The sequence below is a fragment of the Pundamilia nyererei genome, unplaced genomic scaffold (genome assembly GCF_000239375.1).
Source record: "Pundamilia nyererei isolate P.nyererei 1_Seehausen unplaced genomic scaffold, PunNye1.0 scaffold00002, whole genome shotgun sequence".
Taxonomy (NCBI): Eukaryota; Metazoa; Chordata; class Actinopteri; order Cichliformes; family Cichlidae; genus Pundamilia; species Pundamilia nyererei.
In genome coordinates, this window is record NW_005187403.1 from 7,007,093 (window position 1) to 7,008,058 (window position 966).

General features: G+C 38.0%; 1 protein-coding gene across 1 annotated transcript in view; it reads right to left on the minus strand.

Annotated features, from left to right (window-relative positions):
• Nucleotides 1–6: 6 nt before the first annotated feature.
• klhl8 (kelch-like family member 8) overlaps nt 7–966 on the minus strand; it is a 9,913-nt gene continuing 8,953 nt past the window's right edge. The window contains exon 11 of the mRNA XM_005720533.1: nt 7–472. Within this exon, the coding sequence (XP_005720590.1) occupies nt 349–472 (124 nt within the window). The 3' untranslated portion in view covers nt 7–348. The remainder of the gene's footprint in view (nt 473–966) is intronic.

Genomic DNA, 966 nt, shown 5'->3' on the forward strand with positions numbered 1-966 from the left:
CACGATATGAATCAAAGCACCCCTCTCATTCTCATGTGGTCTGTATATGTACATGGCTCAGCTACTATTTTCCCTTAAACAGTCAAAACTCAGTCAAAGAAGGGAAACAAGGAAAAGTACAGTACAAAATACAACATCAATGATTGTACAGAACACCTGCAGGAGTCACAAATGTCTTCAAAGTGTCTTTTTGTCACAGAAGACTTCAGATTTGTCAAATGTGCACTTCAAGTCATTAAAATCTCACTGAAAAAACTGAACATCGGGTGAAATTTCTCCGATTTTGTGCAGTTATCGGATGTGACGGTGGCCTGGCAGTCAGTCGCCTGATAGTGCGTGGAGTGGAGCTCACATGCAGTTGACCACGTTGCTGGAGCCTTGTCCGACGTCTCTGATCTGGCTGACGTGAGACGAACAGACAGCGACTCCAGCTCCAGCACGGCAGTGAGACACTGAGCCCACCAGCTCCCATCTGAACAGCAAAGATACACAAATCAATAGACAATTAACAACAAGAACACTTTGGACTTTTAGAGGTCATTTTAAAATTCCATTATTTAGAAAACTACTCAAGTCCTTCAAATGTTTTAGGCTAAATATATGGTACATATATAATGTACAAATAATCTATAATTATGGACTTATGAGTATCTAATGAGTGTAGCTCAAAAAAAACAATCAAATTACAATGATAGATGGTTCAAGTCCCTATATTTTAATATTAATTTTCAAATCAAGTGAATGGTTTATCGGTATCCAAGCTAGGAATGATACCAGGAGCCAAATCAGCAGTTGACATAATGTATTCTTGTAAAAAGATGATTAATGATGTTGGATCAATTTGCCCACTGCCAGTAACCCTACTTTCATCAGACTCTTATTAAGAATCATCTAATAAATACCTAATTTTTGCTTTTTTATGTATATACTAGGGGTGCAACGATACACAAAATTCACGGTTCGGTT